The sequence below is a fragment of the Acipenser ruthenus genome, chromosome 2 (genome assembly GCF_902713425.1).
Source record: "Acipenser ruthenus chromosome 2, fAciRut3.2 maternal haplotype, whole genome shotgun sequence".
NCBI lineage: Eukaryota > Metazoa > Chordata > Actinopteri > Acipenseriformes > Acipenseridae > Acipenser > Acipenser ruthenus.
Genome location: NC_081190.1, coordinates 95,147,405 through 95,170,227, shown reverse-complemented (window position 1 = coordinate 95,170,227; position 22,823 = coordinate 95,147,405). Strand labels below are relative to the sequence as shown.

Genomic DNA, 22,823 nt, shown 5'->3' with positions numbered 1-22,823 from the left:
GGTTCAATGGAGGATCACTTTAAAAAATAGGAGGATATTTTTTAACGGATTAACAGGTGGAAAATATTTGAAGATTTTGCAATTTCCACAAAAGAATGAAGCCTCTTTTGAAAACCATTATCTTTTATGCGATTCTATCCCCTACATGGTTCTTTTATAACAAACATATTATTTTCACTTTTAAAATAATATCTGGTGCCATACTAGGTTAAAGAAAGCTCTGTCTTGCCCTTCCTAGGTTTTATATTATTGAAATTGTCCCCATTCCTTCAACGCCTTAGTTTTGGTAAATAACTAACCTGCTGCTTTCCCTAATGACAGACATGCATAGCAATCACTGACATACTTTGAAGACAGTGTACTGGTGAAGTGACCTCGGGATTTTTATTGCATGAGAGTAGCTGTTATTTACTTCATGCTAATATTGGACTCGGCTATCACAAAGATAACATAAGATAATAATAGTTTTGGGAACCAATCAAGTAGCTTTGCTGTAATATATGAGCCCTCAGCGCTTTTCCTCCAGGTAATGTGGGTTTCCTGTTAGCCCATTGTTGATGTCTGAAGTGTAATGCTGGCTCCAGGGATCAGCCTGGCAGACCAGCACACATAATGACGGTGATGTTGGCTCCAGGGATCAACCACAGTGTGGCCTCCCTAGCGCCTCAGCATGAAAACTCTCTGGAATGGGCTGGGTGGAGCACTTTGCAGGGATCATCAGATGGGCACTTCCAGTCTTCGGTTTCGTCGACTAACTCTCAACCCCTTGTGATGGCTCAACAGTAATGCTGGCGTTCCATTCTGTTGAGACCTTAGCCATCCATTCCTTTTGATTGATGTTAAATTCATCCGTCACCTCTCTTTTGAGGTCCCCAATTTGCCGCTTAGTAGTCAAATAAGTACTGCCAAGGTAAATAAAAGGTTGTCTATGCTGCTGTGCCATTGTAACAAAAAGACAGTTTAAAAATAATTCCATTGTTCTGTTAAGTGTGTTTCAGCATTTTACCACCAAATAACATTACATTATTGATATAATCTAAGAGAAAACACTGCAGATTTCAGGGTGGAAAAGCCTTTACAAGCAAGGGAGTTCATGAATCTGTGGATCATCAGTTTCAGACACAGTGCTGTCAAATACCAATCACTTAAAAATACATACATATTAAGTTATTTTACATTGTAAGATGATGATTTCTAAAATATATTCATAAAAGGGCCAAGAAACGCTGCCATTGATGAGTCATGACTTTCCAAAATGAAATAGAAAAAAAAGTTTGTAACAGTATTACTACAACTAGAAAGCATTGTTCAGGAAACACTCGTGGACAGTTTAACACAGATATCTGTTTTGCATTCTGCCCTTTAACCCTATTCCACCTACGAGGAATGATCATATTTGGGTGTGAATATATGACAACTTTGTGTTAGCGCTTGTAGTTTGGTAACTGTAAATCAGAAATTAAAACCCAATATATCAACAGAAATGCATTAAGTAGACCTTTCCAATTATATAATATGTTTGGTTAAGGGGTGTGTTATAATGGCTGTAACGTCAGACACAAGTTAATCATCCTTGTAGTTAAAAAAAAAAAAAAAAAATTATATATATATATATGTCCCACCCACCCCAGCCCTAAACCAATCACATGGAGGCATTCACCGTAGTCATGGCTATGACTCAATAAAAAAGAAAAAAAACAAGATTGCTGTTTGGACGGCTGAGATATGATGCGTTTTGTAATTAACATCATAGTATCGAAATTTTAGCATGTCGGCAGCAAAGGGTTAAGACAAGGACATTACTGATACATCCCTGTGTGTCAATCCGACCCCTCAACATTCAAATCACATTGCCTGTATTAAAGCCAGAGAATAAAGACAAGACCACATAATCCTTGATATATTGTGAAAGCTAGCTGTTGTTAAAAATAGCTGTATTCCTTTATTTCCTGGGAGGTATAAAGTGTGCTCAAGACAGGGTGTAATACATTAGAACGTGAAAATAAAAAAGCAGTGTTATTCTCTTTTCCACCAAGCACAATGTCAAACTGTTGACTGTTTTCATTTTGTTTCATTACTGAGCTTTTTTCACACAAACAACACCTTTAACTCACGGTTATTTTAAAGCCCGTTTTCATTAATTAAATTAGGCTTGGTATTCATGAAATCTTTCCTTTCTTTATCAAGAAAGGGTTTGGAGTTTTTTTTCTTTCTTTCTTGTCTTTCAAAAACGCTCTCTAACCTTAGACTTGAGAGAATATATACAAACACAAAAGACAAAAGGCACAGCAGACCTCTCCACTGGATGAACAACCTGGTACCTTCCCGTCTAAAGACTTTCTGTAGACAGGGAATCATCATGACGCTGTGCCAAGCAGGAAATAATATGTGTGATCTCTTATAACCAGAGGAAAAAGAAGGTCATGTTAATGTTAGGATATTAATCTGTTCACACTTGAGTTCGAATTTAAGATCAGCAGTTTTCTTGTTGTGTGCCTATAACCATATGTAGCGTTACATACAGTACTACTACTGTATATTTGTTAGAAATATACCTGTACATTTATTTTTCCTACTGTATTTTTTCATTATACTATGCATTTACCACGATTTTCCATTTTACCATACTTGTCTATGATTTACCATGCTTTTACTACATGTATTACACTTTAATGTGCTTTTATGATGGTATACCAGTGAGGCATGATATCTTTAGGATTGTTTCAGCCCCTGCTGAAACAAGGAAACAAGGCACCATTTTAGAATTTGTCTTTTTTTTTTGGTTCAGTTCCTATGTTACTTAACTGCAGCTTTCGTGCTTGTAACAAAAAAAATTAACTGCACAGAGAAGAAGCACATTCATTCATCCTGATGAAAAATCCATAAGTATTAACACAGGCACTGGGTGCACGAGATGCAGGAGCTATAGTGTAATGCTGCAGCCTGTGCTGCTGCAGCTCTTATGTCTAAAGGTTTTAGCTGTTATCAGAAAAAGTGTCAGCCTCCATTATTTCCAATCAGCCCCTCACCGATCGTGGGTTACAAATATGCTTCTGCACATTTGATTTCGATTATGAACTGTTCTGTGGGATATTTTCCCTTCCCTGCAGCAAATCCATGGGCTAATGGGAAACAATAATGTTTATAGTTCAGTGGTGCCAAATAAATTTGAAGTGACAGTAACTGTTTGCCTTTAGGCCCAACCAGAAAAAAATAACAATGTAAAGGCGATCTAAATTTAGTTTTTGATTTATGTTTGTCAGATATGTTTGTGCTTTTTACCCTGTAAGAAGGAACTAGGCCCCTGAATCTTATTTGCTGTATCACAGACATATATATATCTTCCAGGATTATTAAAACAAAAACAAAAAACAGATGCCACCAGTCAGCGGTCTGGATACAGATTTAAAAGCACAATTTGCATTTTGTTGGTGTGCAGTTTTTGTTGCAGTCGTACCGGATAGCTTGATCCCTGCCATTGAAGTTTATATAATTGACATTTTCTTAACCATTCCGGCACAAATTGACTCCTCAAGGTAACGTTTCTGAGTATTCCAATGTTTTGTAATATAGAGGTGTTTGCCAAGTTAGAATTTTCAAGTGGTACAGTCTCAGGTGTCAAAATGTGTGCACTTTTGTATGATAAAAGGATGTCTTCATGTTTTTTTTTTACACCATCTTGGAAAGCATGCCCATATGTTCTTCTACACATAATGAAGAGTTTGATTAAAGCAGCTCTAACCTTATTCTAGCAATATTTCCAAATATCTTTTAAATTAATGTATGGTTGTGTTTTAAATGTACAGTACATAGCCCAGTTAAGAATCTAAATCAGACTGGTTGGACTGAGTCATCTAGTACCTGATGTATGGTGATTATTCCGGAGCAATGGGGTAAGATCTACACCTCTCTTAGCAAATGCCACCATTAGAGTGGCGCTCAGAGGAAAACGTACAGTAGTAAGAGCTACAGAACAAATCAGATTTGAGATTTTAGGAAGACTTAACTTCCTCGAGTGACAGCTAAACAGTTATGCTAAGAGAGTGTACTAAAGGACTATGCTGTGCAAAAATGAGTACAGCATTAACATGGATGTCAAGTCTCAAGGTTTACCATGAAGAGGTGTACATTACCATTCTATATTCCTGTAGTTGCTACGCAAACTCCCCCCTTACTCCAAAGATAGAATTGCCTTGTTGTCTCAAGCCTTCTATGTTTCTGTACACAACACGTCATTACTCGAACAGAGTCAAAGGAGAGGCTGTCAGACTGTCACTGTCTCATTCACACAGAAATTACCACAGAAATAAAAGACAAATGGACATCAATGAGAATTTAGTTATTAAAGTAAAAAAATATAATGTTCTTTATGATGGCAGTGTCAGTGGTTATAAAGACAATAAAAAGAAAAACACTGTATGGTAAGAAATAACAGAACAATTGGAAATTGATGGTATGTCTATCGCTCTTTATTTCACCTTAATTTTAGTCAAAGTGACAGGGAGCGCCACACATTGGTTTCGTATTTATGTATAATGACGCTTTTTTGTTTTAATAATGTTGACCAATAATAATAATCACATTCACACACTAACTGAAGATTTTATTAAAACTGAAAATCAATTTAAAAAGTATATTAAACTAATTTTCTCAGTATTTACAAAGAAATATGTGTAGATGTATTTTTATTAACATGTAAAATACTTTACATTATTTTACATGTTAAAAAAAACATGTTAAACCCGATCACATATAAACATTCACTGTTAAATGTCATTTTTTTAGTGTGTGGTGTACACAGACTATTTATTTATTTTATTTCGTCTCCACAAAAGGAGCAAAAGCAGACAGTATATTCTTTTCATGACTAGCTACAGTTTTTTTTTTGTTTGTTTGTTTTTTAATGTACTCGTGCTGTATTTGTTTTGTTTACTTCGCTCCTGGTGTGCATAGCCCTTAAGTCTAGTGGCTGTCAGCCATGTGCAAAAATCTTGATCCATCACCAGCAAACCCCCCCACACACACACACACAACAAAAGTGTAGTGGTCTATGTTAAGGTTTTTCATCAATCCCAAGGTTTTTCAGTTTTTCACTTGTATGAACACTTAGGGGTTAACATGTCTGTAATAGCAACGTGTTTCAGTACGTGCATAGCGATTTCTGTTGAGTTTTCAAGTAGCCTAAAATTGCATGTAGATGAATGCAGTTTTCATTATTGCTTGTGCATTTAAATATGTTATAAACTGATGGTTCTGTGATTTCATATTGAATTTCAGTAAAATAATGAATGTAGCATAATGCATTCTGTTAATGGTAAAGTAATATTTTATGTAAGGACTGGGAATCACCAACCCACTTAAGTTTAATCTCCATTTAAGTGTATGAATATTTCTGGAAAATCGGTTATACAAGTAAGTGTGTTACACTTAGTAATAATAATTCACGAGGCAGGAGCCAGTCCTACGTAAAGGGACTACTAGAATAAAGAGACTAAGTGCTTGTGACTTTAGCAACAGAATAAGGGTTTCCCCTTGACTGCTCGGAGAACTGCCCTTGCTGACGTGAGGCCGAACTGGGAAGCGAGGTAACTTCCCCCAAGGGGAAACTAAGGAAGGATAAAGTATGAACTAAGGTATCCCTGGCTTATTGAGACGTCTAATTGAGAGAGGTCAGACTCGGCTGATGCTGCGAGGCTGCATGGAGAGCCTCGCGGTCTATGCAGGGAGAACAAAAGCGCTGGATAAGAGAATAAAGAAATAAACATATTAAAGAGGGCCAGGGCTCGAAAGACTGGCAGGGGTGAAAATGAATAGATATATGCAATAGAATGGAAAATGAAATGTAGTTAGAAAAGCTTTGGCCGGGGGGTCCCCTCTGACCAGCGGAAACCTTGTTGGCCTCTAAGTTTGGGAAGTGAGCATCGCTTGTCCCCAAAAGAGGACCCCTGGCTCACCACAACTGCTCCACCAATGGAAAGAAGAGAGAAAATTGTGTAAGTTAGAAATGTTAGTCAGTGATTAATTTCATTTTTCAAATACTTATTATTATTATTATTTATTTCTTAGCAGATGCCCTTAACCAGGGCGACTTTGGTTACAAGTTATCACATTATTTTTACATACAATTACCCATTTATACAGTTGAGGTAAAGTACCTTGCTCAAGGGTACAGCAGCAGTGTCCCCCACCTGGGATTGAACCCACGACCCTCCGATCAAGAATCCAGAGCCCTAACCACTACTCCACACTGCTGCTTAACTGCTCGGAGGAGAGGAAAAACAGCTGATCTGTTTTAGAAATGCAAAGAAAGGGGAGATAGTGAGAGTCAGGAATGAGAGAGAGAGGTCACAGGAATAAAGGCCCAGGGATGGAAAACTTGAGGGGGAGGGGACAGCAAACTCAGAACAGCGAAGAAAACCAAACAATGCAGAAAGACAAAGGGATTCCATGACTGGATCATCAAAAAGAGAAAAGCAACCTTGGTGCAGAATTGAGATGAGGCAATAGAGAATATCTGAAGTGATAGGGAGACAGGAAGGAGAAGGAGGAGGGTACATTTTTGCCATTCCCCTAAACAGAAGGCAAACAGCAGGGATATATGAGAGAGGAGGACAGAAATTGCACAATAGGCAATAATGGTATTGAATTCCAGCTAGATAAGTTTTGATAGTTCCCAGGGAGAGATGCAGCTTGTCTTTTGTATGAATGAGAAAAGAAAGAATGAAATCCTAGTTGAAAGGAGAAGGGTATGTGATGTTGCTTACAGAAGGTTTTGAAAGTGGACCAGCCGGTTGAATAGGAGGAGTGGGTAGAAGGAGCGAGGGCATCGGCCACATAATCTTGAGCTGAAGTCAGGAGATTGGAAATGGATGAATTTATTTGAAAACCAGTTTGCTGAATGGAGGAATGGGTAGAGGGAAAGGTTGAGCTGAGGGAGCCAGATGTCTGAATTGAGCAATCTAAAAGTAAGGTGTGAAGTGAGAGGTCATGGGGGGGCAGAAATGAAGTTATCGGAAAACAGAGAAAGGCCGTTCCAGTTCTGTAGGAGAGAGGGCCACATCCTAATGTCTTTCTGGGCATCAGCTTGAGGAATGATGCAAATTACAAAATGAAAATGTCCCAGGAGTGAAAGTTTCTGTTTAGAAATGGAATGGTCGATCTCAAAGGATTGACTGAGAGAGAGCGAATGCATTCCAGTTTATCAGGAGGCAGTCAGGCCTCAAATGTGTCCAATGTTATTCCTAGGAACTCAAGAGAGTGAACTGGACCAATAGTTTTCTCCTCTGAGAGGGGGACCTGAGTTCTAAGAGTGCTTCAGCTGCAGGGGCTGATGGGGGAGATACAAGGAGAAAGTCGTCCAATAAGTGTAGCAGAAAGAGGATGTGATTAATATAGTAGAATCCAGCAGAGGGCTTTGGAGAGGGAATCAAAGATCATAGGGCTGCTGCGGCATCCAAAAGTTAGTTTTGTGGCAATGTAAAATTGCCCTCTCTAACAGATACCAAAAAGATGATGGCGAGAAGGGAGTACAGGCATGACTTTTAAGGCATCGGAAGTGTCTGCTTTAGCTAACCAGGAACCCCGTCCAGATATTTTGATGGAATGGATAGCATCAGATATGGTGATGTAATGAAGAGAAAACTGATCTATTACAAGCAATAGAGGGAGAAGGGATAGATTTTAAACCAGTAGAAAAAACATTAGAAAGGCCATAAATGAGATAATTAACAAATAAACGATCAGATTGATATTGAAGGGCATCTGATAGAGCCGGGATGTTGATGGGGTAGAGGCGATTGGTAATGATGAATGTTATTTAGATAAAAGGGGGCAGATGGAACATGAATGAGCATCGCCACAGAAACTGCACGTGTAAAAAATGGCATCCTTTGGAAATGCAGAATGAGGAATTTAAATTATTGCGCAGCTGTCTGCCGCATGAATATTTGATGGGTCTTCCATGAGAATCTTTGCTTGTTGAAAAAGCAGGCAGAGCTGAAGAATGAATAGGAGAAACTGCAGATGCACGATTCCTGAAGAAAGGAGTTCTTGAAGGATAATTTGAGGAGGCTGCTTTTGGACACAGGGAGGTAGAATGGGCGGTGGAAGCACAAACTCCACAAGCGTTAGCACGGAGACCACTGAAGAATCTATTAAAGAGATCAGGATCAGATTCAGACCAGCCAATCAGTGTACTGTCCCACTGTTAACCGAGAAGTTGCTTTGGCTGAAAAAGCTTTCTGATACTCATAAAAAATGGTACCACCGTATCTGACTGATCAACAGTGTTAAATAAATATGAGTCCAGTTCCTGTCGTCGTTGAGAATAAATTCCACAAAGGACATTATGAAAAACAGAAAATGCAAGCACAAATTCTTCAAGAGTAAATTTTTTACACAGCTGAGGATCCCGAGATTTAAGAGTAACAGACACATCTCCACAGTCAACTACTCTGTGATCCAGAAATTCTGAGGTTGCAATAAGTATTGAAACCAAATTAACGTCTTTACCTTCAATAATATTGCGTCTCAGTTGAAAGAGAGAGAGTTGCGATGAACTACTGGAGCAGAAGAGGATCCTGAACTAGAGGCGGTTGCTAGAGTGAAGATTGGCAGCTCAAGAGCAGGTGTAGGCATGGCTGAAGCCGCGGGAGAGACGAGCGCTGCTGCTGGTGCCACTGATGAGGAAGTAATGGCTGCCGGTTCCAAGTGAGTGATCCTGCTATTTAGCGTATACAGGTGATCAGATACTGTAGAAATTGAGGTGGAAAGAGGATGAATGAGTTGCTTGATATCGTTAAAAATCTGATAACGCAAATCGTAGGAAGGATCAGATGGAATTGGAAACCGAGGAGATGTAATCGCGGGATCTGAAGCGAGCGAAGCTTTCACAGCAGGAGCAGAGTGTGAACTAACAAGTTTGGATCTCTGGTGTGACTTTTGAGGGGGGAAAACAGGCTCGGCCAATGTGGAATTGCAATGGGCAATCCTTTTTTGGAAAGAGCTTTCAGGAGTTTGTCGATGGGCCAATCCTTGTAAAAAAGTTGCACTGGAGAATCATCCTGAGGTTTAATGTGGCGAGGAGGAATGGGAGCAGGCACAGCTGGATGAGCAGAGGTTGAAGCAGCAGGATCAGCGGAGGCTGGATGGAAATCTTAAACAGCATTGCCAGATAGAGGGGAAGCAGGACGGGTGGATTTCTTTGAGAATTATTTTGGTGGATTATTTGTTGAAGGAAATGAGCCAGAAGGAGAGATAAAATCTTTACTGGATGAAAACAAAAGCTGGGTAGTCATTTTTAAACAGATTGAAAAAAAGTTTTTTGTTGTAAGTTTCAGCCTGCAAATCTGTGTGGTAAACACAAACTGAAAAGGAAGACAAGAATTAGGGAGTTGGCTACAGTTTAAATAGGACCTGACAGGTCATTTAGGGTGACTGACAGGTATTTTAGCAGATGACACGAGGGAGGAGCCCCAGCTCCAGACACCCTAAATACAAAAAGGTTCTACTAATAATAATAATTATGATAACAAAATCCACAAGGGCAAAAACATACTTACATTATTAGTACATACATGTGCATTATTAGCACAGTACCTGCCCAAAATCACGATAAAAGGAAGAGAGGAAGAAACGTCAAGAGGTGTTTTTGCTGGACTGATACGTTGACCGATGTCTTCCAGCTCAGAGCAATTCTTCCAGCAATTGTGCGGTTTGGTTACAAGGACCACAAATAATTAATTTGTAACAAGACTACAACAGTTTTGCAAGAAAACAACAGTTATTACAGAGACAGCAGGAACAACATCAAACTTCACAAGGCACATTTTTTACTTCATGTTCAGATTGATCTTAAAAATAACTGTGCTGTATTGCAGAAACAAGTTTACACCTCACACATTGCATAACTGTGTTTTGCATCAAATAGGTTGGTAAAATGATTAGAAAAATGGTATCTGTATACACACACATATGAGTTGAGCAGGCTACAGTGGTGGTCACTACTGTTGTATATTATAGTCTACATTTTCTCACACAGCAGCCTTTTTAATTTTCCCTCTGATTTCAATTTTTCAATTGAATTCAACAGATTCAAACAGATACAAATCTAAGTCACGCTGTTTGAAAAGTTGTTTTAAACTATTGTTAGGTGGGTACTACTCAGAGAAAGCTAGAATTGTATAAACTATGATTTGGGGAGGATTTGTACCAAGTTACTGGGTACTCTAATGCTAGATCCCTTCACATTTGATATACAAATTCGCCTCAGGAAGAGCCCTTACTCACTAATTGAATTAATGCACTTCTATCAATTCCTGTTTGCCAATATTCAGTAAGAATATAATTTATTGTGAATCAATTGAATTTACTACAAAATATGCTCACCAATGAATAATACACATGAACTTAAAATTGTGGCTACATTATAACCAGTAAGATTCATGGTAAAATTGAATTTTATTATTATTATTTGTATTATTATATATTAGAAATTGCGATTGCTGAAGCAGGTGATACAGATGACCAGGCAGAGGTGAATACCCAGCTCAGTCCCATCCCTGAGGATAAACAACCATCACCACCAGCGAAATGTCCCAGGTTGCTGGCTCGTTATCAAAGCCACAAGAAACGCAGCAGCAGTGGAGATCAGATCAGTGTGAACACCCACATGGCACAGTACCTTGGAGATCATCCAGGATTTTGTACAGATTGACCAAGTTGTACTTCTGTGTTGGGCTGATAACTGCCAGAAGTTCCCAAAACTTCACCCTTTGGCTGTTACGGTTTTGTCAGACCCTGCATCTACTGCATGTTTTTTTTTTTTTTTGTTACTTATGGGTAAAACATGTTTTTGATCATAAATATATATTTTTCCCAATACTTAACGATAGGAATTATAGCGCAGCAGCACTATGCATAATTAGTACTGCTTTGTAGGATGCTAGGTCCTTATGTTACTCATTTCTTCTCCATAGGCTGTAATGTTCAATATGCCTGTAGTTTCTTTTGACCTGCTGAGGTGCAGGCCTCTGAAGTGTTAACCACTTGAAATTCTGTTCTCAAAGTTATTCCCTTATCTATCCAGATTCTCTAGTTTATCAAGTACTGCTGATGCAAGCATAGGTCGGCATATAATTTCAATATTGGAGTCATTTGACAGTGTTAAATGCATTGCAATTAGTTTTCTCTTGGGTAATTTCCATTCCTTTCGCCAGATATTCAAAACAATTAGATGCTTAAAACAGCCATGCTTAGTATGCAGTTTTAAGTACCTATTTGTTTTGACGTTAGGGCCCCTTACCCTTTTCTCACTTCATGTTTTCTGTTTGGGAGTGTTTGAGCATCTTCCTTGGTTTCAGCAATAACAACTATACAATGTGCAAATTATACATCTGTTGTTTACTTTAATGCCCAGATTTGAACATTTCTCAAAGGCCTCAGTCACAGTGCTTTCCATATAAAAATTCAACAGATCTGGCGACAACAGATAATCTTTTTGTACTCTTATCTTATCGTGGTCATAAGAACATAAGAACGTTTACAAACGAGAGGAGGCCATTCAGCCCATCTTGCTCGTTTGGTTGTTAGTAGCTTATTGATCCCAGGATCTCATCAAGCAGCTTCTTGAATGATCCCAAGGTGTCAGCTTCAACAACATTACTGGGGAGTTGGTTCCAGACCCTCACAACTCTCTGTGTAAAAAAGTGCCTCCTATTTTCTGTTCTGAATGCCCCTGTATCTAATCTCCATTTGTGACCCCTGGTCGTTGTTTCTTTTTTCAGGTCAAAAAAGCCCCCTGGGTCGACATTGTCTATACCTTTTAGGATTTTGAATGCTTGAATCAGATCACCGCGTAGTCTTCTTTGTTCAAGACTGAATAGATTCAATTCTTTTAGCCTGTCTGCATACAACATGCCTTTTAAACCCAGGATAATTCTGGTTGCTCTTCTTTGCACTCTTTCTAGAGCAGCAATATCCTTTTTGTAACGAGGTGACCAGAACTGAACACAATATTCTAGGTGAGGTCTTACTAGTGCATTGTAAAGTTTTAACATTACTTCCCTTGATTTAAATTCAACACTTCTCACAATATATCCAATCTTGTTGGTCTTTTTTATGAACCATTCTGTAAAATTACTTCCATACATATTTATTTGTTTACACAGATATTTATATTTTGAATTTAGTATCCTTTAGTAGAAGTAGTGGTAATAATAATAATAATAATAATAATAATAATAATAATAATAATAATAATAATAATAATAATAATAATAACTAGAGTTGCCAGCATCTATAAGGCTTCCAAGGTACTAGTGAAGCGTTAGAATATGTGTTCCATAGTAAACATGGCCTTTCTGCACTATCTAATGAGTAACAAGCCATTTGACCATTAGGAAAGATCAGAGGTCACAGGCTAACTATTTTATAGAGCAAACATGGGTTGCTATAAGTGTTCCATAGTAACTATGGCCCTATGTGCACTCTATAAGTTATAATCAAGTTTTGCATTTCAACTTTAGGAGAGGTCAGAGGTCACTGGCATGGATATATTTCATAGAGCATGTATTGCTTACTATGTCTTACATAGTAACCATGACCCTATCTGCACTCTCTACGGATTTATAAGCAGTACTGGTCCATGCTGGCCATCTTGGATTGACGAAAACCTACCATTTGAATAACTTTTGATGCTCTCATGTTTAATAAGATCCCTGGAAAATTTCAGCTCAATCGGTCCAGCGGTCCTGGAGGAGTTGCATTTTAAAGCTAAAATGTAGAAATAAAAAATGGAGGCTACGTGTCACATCATGTGATATGTGTAATTGCACACCCCTCCTCAACATATGTGAGAAGTTTGAGGGCAATAGCAGCAATGGTTTTTGTTGTTTTAGTGTCTTCTAAATTAGTTACCAAAAATACAAAACCCAATATGGCTGCCAAACCATTTGCTCCATTTTTTTTCAGGGTCAACTAGCCATAGTCATGTACCACCATACCAAACTGCGAGCGATTTCGTGCAGTGGTTTTCGTTTTATGGGCTGTTAAAGTCCTTGGCAGACGATAAGAAATAACAATAGTGATATCCTATCATGAAAGGTCAAAGGTCACAGGCAATGGCTGTTTTTGATAGAACACATATGGGTTCCTATATGTGTTCCATTGTAACAGTGACCCTATCTGCATTCTATAAGGAGTTATCGACTACTTTCAATTTTGACCTCTGATGTCATAAACATGGCCGTCATTGACGAAAACTTTTTCTTTGAATAACTTTTAAAGATTGACCATTCATAAACATGTACAGCAAGTTTCAGAGCTCCAGCATAAGCGGTTTAGGAGGAGAAGAGTTTTGAAAATGACCACAATTTTGCAAAAATCCAACATGGCTGCCAAACCATGTGACCTACGTGCTCCATTTTGCTTCAGGGTCAACTTCCCATAGGTATCTACCAACGGTTTTCATTTTATGGGCTATTAAAGATTTACCATTCCAAGCAGCCATTCTGATTGGAATTCTAATAATAATAATCTTTTGAAGAACAATAGGTTTCCAGCCATTCTGCTTGGAAGCCTAATAATAACTGACGGTACAAAAGGGGGCATAGAGAAGTGATCTGTTCCTTGTTATGGTTAAGCTGAACCGGAAGGAAAAACGTGAATTATTATCATGAGTGTTTTGTTTGTTTATTGTCGTGTCTAAAGAATATACTGTTTGTTATTATTAGACGGCTGAACATGATCCGGAGCTGTCGCCAAAGGCCAGCACTTACCCAGACATCACTACACTTTGTTTCACGAATAACTGTATTTACACCACAAGCATTTTAGCACGCACTGTGGACTTGTGTTTGTGGTTTGAGTTATACGTGTGGGTGTTTAAGATCGGGACTATTATTTCGGGACCAACCCGTGGATTAAAACAGAGCAATACACGCCGCTGTATTGCCTGTTAACATTGTTATTATTTAGTGTCTTTGGGTCATGAGACCAATTGGATTATAAAATAAAATATCATTGCACCTGATTATTGTTGTCTGTCTGTTCATTGATCACTACTGCATTCCTGCACCTGCACACAGTTAACCACTTTGCCACATACATATACTGCAAAACTTTTTCGACCATCAAACTTCTATACCTTGGTCAAAATAAATAAATAAATACAATAAAATAAAATAAAATTAAATAAAATTTAAAAAAAAATAAAAAACATAATAATCTGCTTGCCTACCAATGTTCTTTGTTTTCTTGTCAGAAATTATATCAAGTGACTTCCCAAAAAACACTGCTTCATTGTGTTTCGCTTTGGGCATGGCTCAGTCATTTGGTTGATTTCACATTGTTGTTTCTGTGAACTTTTTGTTTTAATAAATGTATTTATTTATTGCCTTCAAAATACAACTGTATGATCAAGCACTTTTCTATTTTTTTCCCATTTCATTTCTTCTTCTCATCTCTATCTTGCTTTGGGACAGGTCCTTTTGAGAAGTGAGCTTGCATTTATAAAGAGTTTCCAGCTTAAACGACATATCCAAGATATGATACTGGAAGCCTCAAAACAAAGATTTATGTAACACCATTCATGTAACAGTTATTTAACAAGGCACGTTACAGTACAGCAGTCTCATTTAAACTTTCTCCTTTGTCATTACCAGGAAGCAGGATTGTACCCACTGTTTATCCAAGCTCTCTCTCACTGACTGAGCAGAACTATACCAGCCAGTCCAGGACAATCTAAAAGGGACATGATTAGTACAATTTATTCCAGGAGCACTGGACAGGTCTTGAAGTAATAATTACATGACTCAATGTACAGCTTTTTTTCTTACAAAAATTAAACTGTCTGCTATTTGTTTTTATTTTTCAGACTGGCCGAAAGGAAAAAGGAGACCCACTTAACACCGCCATTGATAAGATGACCAAAAAAACAAGAGACCTACGAAGACAGGTACAGTAGTAATACATTTTGCCCTAAGTCTTTTAAAATTGTTATCAGTGCTTTTACTTTAAATGTCAGCCTTCAGGCAACATTCAGGGGGTGTCGGAGAGGGTCCCTCTCTCACTACGATCTCCATTTCCTACTTCAATCCTGTTTCAATCCAGTCCTGCCGCGTGCTCTGTATGAGACCAGCCGCACATAGTTCTGGGTAGCAAGGTTCTGCCTCCGGTCTGGAAACCTGATTCCCAAGCTTACGCCCCGCCGATACGTCAGTCTCGGGTGGGCAGAACAGGAGCTTCTCCTTGGCTATCATATCTGTCAATCTATATTCTCCTATATAAGCACGACTCTGCAACTGATTCGCCTTTTGACCGGCTGAGCTATTTATAATTTAAATAAGCGGAAATAACATCTCCTATACCAGAATAACATCTCTGAAGAATTACCACAATGGATTCTGATCTTTCATCAAACAAATCCAAGGATATACAGTCTGGGCAGCTATCTCCAGCAATCAAAATCGCGCCCAGGTTCGTATCATATCCTCTGCCATCACCACCAAGCCATGGCTTGGCGTCCTCCCGACCAAAGGGAAAAAGACCCAGGCAAGTACCGGTTCCAGTGCAAAACAGCTGCTTTTCAAAGACTGGCCGGTTGCAAGAATGCTGAAGGCTTTCTTCGACTCTGGGACCCAAATCCCCCCCAATGCTGACCGTGACACTTTATTTATGTTGCTCTGCAACATCCAGGATGCAGAGCCCATCTTTCCACCTGCTAAGCGCTGCCTGTTTCAATACAAACTGCAGATTCCTGCACATATGTAACTTTTGCGGCGACGCCCACTCCCAGATTATCTGTCCCCTGCAGCACAACAAATTACTTGCCACATTGACAGTACGCACAGCTATCAACATAGAGACACTCACTGAAGCTGTCCTCTCTCACCCTGACCAGCAATTCACCCAGCACCTCATAGACAGGTTACAAAACGGATTCCATACCAGCATTACCTTCTTCCTATACCTGCAAAAATCTCAGATCCGCCACATCGGATCCACAAACTGTCTCCACACTCATCAAAGCAGAAACTGATAAGGGCTTCATGGCTGGGCCTTTCCCGTCTCCACCTTTTCCAGAATACTGTATCAACCCTATCAGGAAAGAAATATCTGATTATTGATTTATCAGCTCCTCACGGCCAATCCACCAGCAGCATCAACTCACTTATCCCTCACGACCAGTTTTCACTGCAGTACACTCCTCTATCAGATGCCATCAAATGCACAAAAATAGCAGGGCATGGGGCATGGCTAGCAAAAGCAGACATCACAGACGCCTTTAAAGTCATGCCCATTCATCCCTTCTGAGACATTTATTCGGGATTTTCTGGCAAGACTCATTCTACTTTCCTACTTTTTTTAGGGCTGCTTATTACAATGCCAGAGTCAAAATAAAACAGCATTTAAATCAAAATATTGTGTATTTCCTAGAAAAAATTACCTTGAAAATATTGAATAACATCGGTAAAATTCAGAATAAACCGCAAACGCGGAACACTGTGTATACTGTACAGGATCCTCCATATAAATCATCCTGTTAATCAACCAATGTAACATTGCACAGCTTTCCTGTGGCATTTACGAGATCCCCTAACATATCACGTAGACACTTACAGTAGGTAATGCATTTTATTGGATGGAAATACAATGTTTCTGCAGAAATGTACTTAACCCATTTCTACCAAAGTCATACATCATGAATGTTATTTTAGTTTGCAATTGTCTTTTTATTCCAATGCTAATATCCTACCTTCTTTTGTTCCAGTATACTTGACTAATATTTGGAGAGCAGTGAACTTTTTTGATATGTGCATTATATTTATTTGTAAAAACAGTTTGCTGATTCACAAGGCCAGGCATTTTTAATCCTCTTAAGACATTTATTTTATTATCTATCACAGTGATACATTCTACGACATGTTTATTACTGTGCGTCTTGATTTTTATGGTACTCTAAGGTGGATTAACGGAAATGAAAAGTGTTTAATAGTCTTGATTTACTCTTGCAAATCTGCAGCAATTTCATTTTCCCGGTAATTTTAACCATCACTTTTAGTTTATTCAATACATAATATTTACTGGTGCATATATGGCCCCATATTTAAAAACAGATATCTTACCTGTTTTCACAGCTCCAAACTGTCTCTAGAATTACCATTAAAAGCTTTCTGAAATGTCTCAGATTCGCAGTGGACTCTCACAAAACCAATCATGCACATTATAGTTATAAGTAGACGTTACATTTCAGGTAGATTCCATTTACAGAAATCTATCTCACCTTTCTGCTGTTTTTTTTTCAGCTCTAGAGAATAACACGATTATTTTTTTTTTAAAGCTGCAAATGTAGAGTATGATCCGTTCAAAGTTTTGAACTGAGCTTTTATTGTTTTTGTTTTTAGTTTTTTGCTTGCTTGCTTGTTTTTTTTGCTGGATTCTGTAGAATTTGTTCTTATTTTTTTTTTATCAACTTTTTTTTAACACTCTTTTCGAGCAAGTGCTTGGCTGTGGTCAGACCCTCAACATTTCTCCGTATGCAAAATATTTTTCAACACAATCTCAATTGTTATGATATTTTCATTTACACATCATGAATCAGCTGGTAAAAAAACAAAAAGATAAAATATTTCTCTTACAAGCATCACTGTGTTTCCAGATCCTTCTCCCTCTGGCAACTGTAGATATTTCTTGGTACACAATTACTCTCATATGCCAAATGCTCTTTCTCCAGAATGCTTCCAAGTAAAAGTTGAGAAATGCTCTTTGTAACTAAACTGGTGTGATGCAGATATAATATTATGTATTTCCCTGGGAGGTGATGAATAACATAACATATTTACCTCTGCTATTACTTCAGAAGTTCTACTAGGGTAGTGGATGTATGTTGCTTACGTGTCTTGTTTTGTTTCAACCTCTGTCTTTCAATTACAAAGTAACACCATTCATCTAAAAAGGCTTAAAGAGAGTACTGCCACCAAGGTCCTTGGTGTAATAAGCTCACTTCTGCATAGGAAATGTGTTCTCTTGGAGAAATTGGCTTTTCCTGCTAATTAACCTAGTGTGTTAGATCAAAACTTTGGAAGTGATAGAAGAGGTCACAAGGCTACACAGCCCATGCTAATGTTTGCATAATTATATTAACAAGACATGATAGCACAGGGGCCTTTGGTCTATTTTATATATATTATATATATATATATATATTTAGAGATGCTTCTAATGGTATTGGGTTTACTATTAATACACTAAAGCTGCAAGTAGCAGACAAGGACTAGAGCTACTTTCCTCCTTCATGGGTTGCAAGTCATAATTTTCTTTAATTACATTCAAACGAATGTGATTCCATCTCTGTGTAGGTTAGAAGCCCTGGAATTCTGAGGTCTAGCTATAATGGTTCAGAGGCATGTTCAAAAAGTCTACCACACAATTCCTTACTATGCATACTTCTGGCAGATAATCTTGTGAACCTTCATCTATTTACAGTGCCTTGATTGTATTAATATCTTCATTGTGTCTTTGAAACAATGGCATCTGTGAAAGTGCCCTCTATTTAGCTGCCTTTTCTAAAGACATCAAGAGAAAAAAAAAATCATAAAAATAGCTTTCCAGCTGTTATTAGCGTTGATGAATAGCACTAATTGTGAAAAATAGGCTGACAGTGCTGAGCTAATATCCTTACATTTCTTGCCTCATGCAATTAGTATTCCCCTGCCACACATCCATTTAAACTGTTTGAAATGTGCCATGTGTTCATACCCTTGTCATCCCATTAAACAAATGGTTCTGTCAAGCCATCCCTCATAGCGTCTCTTGATTGATAACTGAATTTGAGGTCTCTCTTAGAAGTTTACCTTTAGACACCATGCATAACAATTGTTTAAAATCTGTCTAAGCGCTACAGAATCAAAGGTTCATCTTGGGCATTTTAATGTTTCTGATTTATGAATTCATGTGGTTAATAAGAAGTCAAATAAAATGTGGCCGGTGGATATCTGGCACATGCTCTGCAAGATATTCCTGCATTCCCCCAACCTGTTTTACGTAGCCTTGGGGCGAATATTATTTGGTACTGGAATTAAGTCAAGAATACCTTGTCGCCAGAACTCACTGTTGTAATGTTGTAATTTAAAATGAAGAAGTTGCGAATTTCTTCATTCATTTGTGAGTAAAAATAAAGTCAGTCGAAGTCTTGGTTGCAAAGTTACAACAGAGATTCTTTTAATATGGTAGAGAAAATTAGGAACTATGTCCCTCCAAGCACGGAAAAGACACAAGTTAACAAACAGCACATTACTTGGATTATTATACTCTTTTTCCCCATGACATATTTTTTTTCTTTAACCCAGTCAGACGAAAACAAGTTTCTTTTAGTTACAGTTATACAAATCTCTTCTCAGCCCTTGAAGTATCTGGCTTTGTCCAGATCCCCCTAAAGGGGCTAGCTTTTATGACCCCCTCATAAACCAGCTGTATTTTCTAATCAAAACCTGTTTATATGTAGTTTACTATTTGGGAAGATGTTTATCAATAGGTTTGTAGCTCCGATACAAAACAGTGGTCTCCCCAAAAGGCAAACATCTTTCATGTTAGGGCTGGACATCAAATGACTTGTTTTTACAATATTGTCCTGTTGGGCTTTTGTTCTAAAGACAAAAGCCAGGATACAATCAGCTTCCCAGGTTCTTACCAGAATTCAGGCGACTAAAAGATGTTAATCAGATCCCTAGTCTCATTAGAAATGTAACCAGAACCTATGCTCAGTTTGTGAGTTGTACTCTAACAATTCATTTATCTCTAAATAAAATGTTCAAACACTCACCACATAAAAGTCATGCTATGTTAACTTCAATTGGGCTGGACTTCTTGTTGGATCAAAAAGTTAACCGGATGTGTTTTAGGTTGTTGAACAATCGGCTGTAGAAATTCTAGCAACAAATGTGGAGCCAGCTAACAGAATGCAGGTGCTGTCTTTCTTAGAAACCTTTTTTAAAGTTCAGATCATGATGCCTTTCAGAACAGAACGTCATAAAAGGAACATACCAAAAAGTGCTATTATAAACTTAACAGATTTTCTTGGCCAATGAAGTGGCATATAGAGTGCAGTCATTATTTCACAAGTAGATGCCCTTTTTTAAACAGCAACATAAGTTCCAAGCAGACCAAGTGATCCAGACCAAAATATAAATTAAAAAAACACATTTAAAAAATATCTTCATGTACAAAACCTAGGGGTAGGTTTATTAAAGTGTTGCGCTTGTCGCAATAGTTGCAAACCAGTTGCAAAAAAGTCAGAAGTCTTGGGTGAAATGTACTAAACAGGTGCAATGCTATGTGTGACTTTTTAGGGATTGCTTTACAGCAGCAGTTTTTCTTTGTGGTTCAACCTCAGATGAATATGTAGTTATAGGCGTTCCTGCATAAATTCGCAAAAAGGGGGTGCAAGGTGCAGACAATTGCCACACTTACAATTACCTCAATTTTTAAAGAACTTTTGAAAGCATCTTTTAAACAGTCGCAATTGTTGCTGGCATTTCCTAGTCCGCTTTTTCTTGTGTGTTGCCAGTTGTGCTCTATGCATTTTTGAGGTGAACAGCGAAATACCTATTTTTCCCTAAAACCAGACAGCAATAGACTGCACACATGTGCCGCTAACCCCTTCAGCTCATTTTGTTCATCTGTATAGGAATAGGAAACACACCTATTTTATTAATGTGCAGGTGGTTTGTAATTGTGCACAATTTAGCACTGCACCCCTGACTAACTTAAATACTAACAGTATACATTTAGCTTATCGGCTACTCATGATAATACAAATTTGTGGTATAATGCAAAATTTGTTGCTAGTCCCTTGAAATTCATATTAATGAGAACTGACTGTCCTCCTGTAAGTACTATAACTTGTCAATGCGGCGCCATGATCTGTTTTGTGTTAATTGTCTAGGCTGCCAAGTTAATAATAATAATAATAATAATAATAATAATAATAATAATAATAATAATAATTAGCTAAAATCATTTAGTTTCAATTTAAAATATTTTTTTATTTGCATTACACCAATGTGTGTAATGCAGCAGCATGATTTATTTTGTGTTACCATCATTTTACTACTGCACTGTATACTGTATAGGCGTACTATACAGATTTATATTTTTTTCATAACCTAATGTGTAGCCTACCCAAAACACATTAGTGTTATTTCAGCGCAATGATTTATACATTTAAAATACATTGAGCACTATAAATGTATGTGTTTGTGTGATTTTTAGGTTGTTTTTTTTAACCCGACACCTCCTAATGTCAGACAAACATATCCGGTTTAGCAAGGGGCTACTCCTGTATGATTATGAAAAGCTTTTTGCTAGAAACACATTTTTCATTTGGGGGTTATCCTTCGGGTACCCTCTGCAGCAGTAAACCACAACTCAACTCCCGCTAACTATTTGAACAATTTCACATGACTCTCGCAATGTATAATGCTACAGATCTCACTAAGAAGACACAACTATTTAAATTAGTATATTGCGGCTGTCTTCATTAACATATTTTCTCTTTGCACATACAACAACATTTTCACTTTGTTCAAGTGTCGCAACGAAAATGTAAATTGCTGTATGTTTGCACTGCGACTGGACCATCTTAGTACCCTTTTGTCTTTCTTGATTTAAAAAATAAATACATAAAAAACAGTGATTTTTTTTTTATCCTATTTTTTATATATAATAGCAATAACAACAGCTATGTTTTTCAGAATTACCTGTGACTCTCTTCATCTTCACAATATAATGTTATGAAATCAAAAATCAATAAATGAAACATCGCAAAGTTAGTTACTGTAACTAGCAGACAAATTAAAAGGCGTTATCTCTGTAGGTGCCTGAGGTACTGTATTTACTGTATAGTGCTTCCTTTACAAATAACCTTGCTGGGTTACGTACATCTCGGGAAATTCCTCATTGTTTGAAACTCATTACACAGCTGTAGATACTGTTTTTTCCCCGCTGTGAAACATCTAAAACTGTAGAGGCATACGTTATTAAGCGGTCTTTGCTGAAATAAGCCCCTCTGGAAATAGTATGTTGTAAATATGAAATATTTATTATGTTATTAATATGCTGGTTAACCAAGATGGGTAAAATAACATGGCTGTGGACTTTAATGAGTTGTGTGCGAGGTGCTTGTCCAAGCAATGTTGTTAGGAATGAATCATGTTTAGGTAGGAAAAGATGTAAGTCATCAGCTAACTTGACTGAGGCAGAAGGAGACTAGAGCACTAAGTTGCCATAGAAAATAGTTTTACTTTGGCTGACCCATCTTACACACTTTGATACTCTTACTGACTCACAAGAGTAATTATTATTGAAATATTTCCTTATATAATTCCATTGTGTTTGTTTGTTTCATTTGTTTTTAAATTCTTGCTTTATATGCATATATACATGCACGCCTTTCATCGGTACATGACATTGAAGAGTTTAATAGTTTGCATAACATTACAGGCAATTGGCAGGAAGCATCTCAGTAACAGTTTTACCAGACATCTGGTTTTATGTTGGAACAGGTGCTTAAGCTTTTCTTTGAAGATCATGTGGCCCTCATCTTATTTACTCTTGCAAAGATATTTATCTTTCAAGCTTTGTTGAGTATATGTCCTGTATTAATTTTGTTATAGAGTTTTTGTGTGCATTATAATTAAACTATATTAACAGCGTTGCAATTTACTAGTGCTAACTCACCATCTGGTCAGTCAGTTTGAAAAACATATTTTCTTTGACAGTCTATCATCACTGCAGTTTATAAGGAAAGGTTTGGATCACGTAAATAA

General features: G+C 37.7%; 1 protein-coding gene across 2 annotated transcripts in view; it reads left to right on the top strand.

Annotated features, from left to right (window-relative positions):
* Positions 1-22,823, top strand: part of LOC117409054 (catenin alpha-2) — a 520,292-nt gene that overhangs the window by 420,978 nt on the left and 76,491 nt on the right. For both annotated transcript variants that reach the window (XM_034014606.3, XM_034014607.3), the window contains exon 8: positions 14,873-14,953. In XM_034014606.3, coding sequence (XP_033870497.1) covers positions 14,873-14,953 — 81 coding nt within the window. The remainder of the gene's footprint in view (positions 1-14,872; positions 14,954-22,823) is intronic.